Raw genomic sequence first — 3825 nt, 5'->3', positions numbered from 1 at the left:
GCCCGCCGCGGCGGCGTCCGCGCCGCCGCTGCCGCCGTGGATGCGGGACCCCGGGTTCTTGAACCCGCTGCTGGCCGCCTATGACCAACGGGTGCGCAGCCTGGAGGAGGACGCGGCGGCAAAGGCGGAGGCGGTCCGGGCGATCGAGGGGCAGGTGCGGATCTGGACGGGGCCCCCGGGCAGGCGCTGGCCGGCGGGCCAACCCCGGCGGCGTGCGGCGGGCTGCGACCCAGCTGGCTCCCTTCTCGGGTGCCTCCTCATGGTTTAGAACAGCATCAGGTGCTGGGGGATCAACTGATTGCGGGATGTATGCATGTGTGCCTTCCCTGTATCGTATCGCACACACTGAATCGCCGACGTTGGCCACGTGCTCTCGCGGCTGCGTTTGCCATCGCTCTGTGTGTCATCACGCGTTCACGACGCAAGTGCGCGCGCGCGCGCGCCTGGCAGGTGCGCGCCTTGGTGGATGAAAACGAGCGGCTCCATGCTGATGCGCGGCGCGCGGCCGACCAGCTGCAGGGCCGCGCCCTGGCGGCGGCGGCCGGCATGGTCGCGGGGCAGGGGGCGGACGCGGAGCGCGCGCGGCTGCAGGTGCGGGGCGCGCGGGGTCGGGGTGGAGGTGCGCGGGCGGCGGCCGAGGCGGTGCATCGCGGCTGGGGCGCTGCGAGTGTGCAAAAGGCTTTGACCACACGCACACGCGCACGCGCGCACGCTCCCTCGCTCTCACGCTTGCTCTCAAGCTGGCGATCTTTCTCCCTGTCTGTTTCTTTCTTTTCTTGTCTAAAACCGTATGCACGCGCGCACGCCCCCACACAAACTCAAACGCATCAATTCACAACCGCACTCATATCCAACCCCCGACATCCACCCGCAGCATGCACCCTAAACATCTGCCCTCAAATGTCCCCCTTTCTCCCACCCTCCAAAAAATATATCAAAAAGGAGCGCCTTGACCTCCTAGAGCAGGAGAACGACCTGCTAGTGGCTCAGCAGGGGGAGCTGGACGGGGAGGTGGCGCGGCTGAACCAGGTGTGTGTGGTGTCGTGCGTGTGTGTGTATGTGTGTGTGCGTGTGTGTGTGTGTGCATGTGTGTGTATATGTGTGTGTATGTGCGTGTCTGTATGTGTGTGTATGTTTGTGGGTGCGTGTGCGTGCAAGCGAGCGCGCACGTGCGCGCGTGTGTGTATGTGTGTGTGTGTGTACGTGTGCGCACGTGTTTTGATGGGGGGAGTGGGGGGTGGGTGCTGAGTGCCCAACATGTGTTGATGTTAGAGTATCTGGGGGCCATGCTGCAAAAGATTCCTGGGTGTCGGATCCGCAGGTCTAGGGACGTCCCTGGGGCCCGTACGCAGTACTCCCGCTCAACGCCGTTGGCCCCACACCTGAACCCACCCCACGGCACCCCCGCCTGCGCCGCCCGCCTCCTCACCCCCGTCCCCGCGACCGCCCCTCTTGCAGGCTCTCGTGCTCCACGCGGTCGGCGCGCAGGAGCTGGCGGCAGCGCGGGTGGAGCTCGTGCGCATGGAGCGCGTCGAGCGAGACCTGGCTAAGCTGCAGGCGGCTTTGAAGGCCAGCAGGGGGAGGTGCAAGGTGGGGGCGGGTTCCAGGCCGATGCGGGCGGGCGGGTCTGGCGTGAGTGTGGGAGAAAGCGTGTGGCTGGGGCCTTGGTCGCGGTCGAGTGACAGCTGGTTTGAACAGGTGAGCCGGTTTTGAGGTTAGAGGCGCATGATGCATCAAGGCGGAGAGATTGCAAACACAAACGGCTGCACGCGAGCCGCCGCGTAATGCTTTGAGGGTGGGTTTGACCGTGTGTCACGCGCAGTCGCTGGAGCAGGACGCGTCGGATGCGGCTGCCGCCGCCGGCCGCGAGCGAACGCGCGCCGACGCGGCGGCGCGCGCGGCGGAGCTCGCCGCGGACGAGGCGCGCGGCGCGGCGGCGCGGGTGGCGGCGGCGCAGGAGGAGGCAGGGAAGGTTGCCTTGCTGCAGGTAAGCTTGATTGAAATTGTGTTTCGAATATCTCTATCTTTTGAAACTGGCTCCTTTGTCCGCAAGCCGAAGCGTGGCTGCATTGCACCTGCGACCAGGCGCAGTCCTGGACAGCAGGCACGTGCCGCCAGGATGAGAATCCCATTGTGCCCTCGCCACCGCTTTGGGATGGACGGCAGGCGGAGTGCGGCCGGCTGCGGGAGGCGCGGGACGCGTCCTCGGCGGCGGCGGAGGCCGCGCGGGCGGACTGCGGCGCGCTGCGTGGGGCGCTGAGGGGCGTTGAGGCGCGGCTTGCGGAGTACCAACGGCGGGACGCGGAGGTGCGCGCTGCTGCTGCTGCTGCCATCGCTGCTGCTGCTGCTGCTGCTGCCATCGCTGCTGCTGCCGCCGCTGCTGCTGCTGCTGCTGCTGCTGCTGCTGCTGCTGCTGCTGCTGCTGCTGCTGTTGCATCTGCTTCAGTCCCGATTGGTTTGTCGCAATCCTTTCGTCCGGCGCATGACCTTGCTGTATGTGCATTGGGAGGTGCCCATCAAGAATCTGTGTTGCATGGGGGGAGGGGGACAAGACGCGTCCCCCCCTCCCCTGCGATGTCTTTTCAAAAGCCGCTCCCTTAAGTTACACCTGTCAGCATGATTGGGTCCTGCTAGCATGGTCGCGTCGTGTCCCGTGTCGACAAAGCGCACGCCGCATCGACCGCCCGACCCCGGTTTCAGGTTTACAGCCGTATTCGCGAGGCCATGGAGTTGGCTGAGGAGGCGCGGCTGGAGCGGGACGCGGCGCTCAGCGCGGCAGACGGCAGGTGGGGGCCGGGGCGGGAGGGGCTGGGGGCGGAGAGGCCCCGAGCGCGGGTTTCGGGGTCCAAGCGCAGACGGCTTGAAAGGGGCCTGGGGGAGGAGAGCGTGGCGGGCTTCAGGCGAGGGTGGCAGGGGTGTGCGAATCGCGTGCAATATAACTAAGTAGGTTTTGGGAGGGCAAGGCACTCTCTTGGGGGTTGGGGGGCGGGGTTACCTGCAGGGATGCTTGGCACACGAGCCTGTGCACGTGTGTGAGAGGTTCATGCGGGGGACGAGCGCTTTGGTTTTGGTAGTATAGCGCGGCTGGCCACGCCTGTGGGATACCGTTGTTGGGTCTGGAAAACGCCAAAACCTGAGCCTCGGCAATCCCAAAACCCTGATCCCCGGGAACCCCGACGGCCGCCGCGCGTCCCCAGGGAGCGCGAGATTGCCACGCTGACTCAGCGGCTGGCGGACGCGACGCGCCAGCTGGGCGAGGGCGGCGGCGCGGCCGAGGCGCGACGACGCGCGGATGCGCTGGAGAGACGGGCGGCGGAGGCGGAGGCGGCGCTTGAGGAGGCGTCGAAGCAGGTGCTGCGCCGCAGCCGCACGCGCATCTCACTGCCCTTCCCACCTGCTGCCCGCTCTGCTGCGACTTTGCTTTGAACGAGGCTTGCTTGTGACGCAGCTGCTTTGCAGCTGCTCTCGGGCGGCCGGAAAGGCAGCCAATACGTGACAAGACAGCCTGCGGAATCGGCCGCGGCGCTCGCCGCGCGGGCCGCGCTCACGCCCTCTGCCCCCTACCCCCCTCTTCCAGGCCTGCGATCTGCGCGCGGCCTGCGAGCGCGCGGGGCGGGACAAGGCGTCCCTGCAAAACGAGCTCGCCGCCCTAAGGGAGGCCCTGAGCGACCCCTCAGTCCCTCTGGCTTCCGCTGCTGCGACAGCCGCCGCCGGCAGCTGCTCCCCGGCCCGGCAGGGCGGCGCCGGCGTCGCCGCGCCGCCGGCGGGCGCGCTGGCGGCGCTGCAGGAGCGGCTGGCGGCGGCGGAGCGCGCGGCGGAGGCGGC

At 67.9% G+C, this 3825-nt stretch overlaps 1 protein-coding gene across 1 annotated transcript; it reads left to right on the top strand.

Annotated features, from left to right (window-relative positions):
- Positions 1 to 40: 40 nt before the first annotated feature.
- MNEG_14937 (hypothetical protein) lies at positions 41 to 3351 on the top strand (the record flags this gene model as incomplete). Its single annotated transcript, XM_014036592.1, has 8 exons — positions 41 to 154; positions 451 to 591; positions 943 to 1029; positions 1459 to 1590; positions 1823 to 1987; positions 2167 to 2307; positions 2701 to 2786; positions 3198 to 3351. Coding segments are annotated over 8 exons (1020 nt in total), but the record flags the coding sequence as incomplete, so codon positions are not given.
- Between the last annotated feature and the right edge of the window lie 474 nt (positions 3352 to 3825).

The sequence above is a fragment of the Monoraphidium neglectum genome (genome assembly GCF_000611645.1).
Source record: "Monoraphidium neglectum strain SAG 48.87 unplaced genomic scaffold scaffold04889, whole genome shotgun sequence".
Classification (NCBI taxonomy): domain Eukaryota; kingdom Viridiplantae; phylum Chlorophyta; class Chlorophyceae; order Sphaeropleales; family Selenastraceae; genus Monoraphidium; species Monoraphidium neglectum.
The sequence above is the reverse complement of the archived record's forward strand: the minus strand, read 5'-3'. Positions and strand labels throughout refer to the sequence as shown.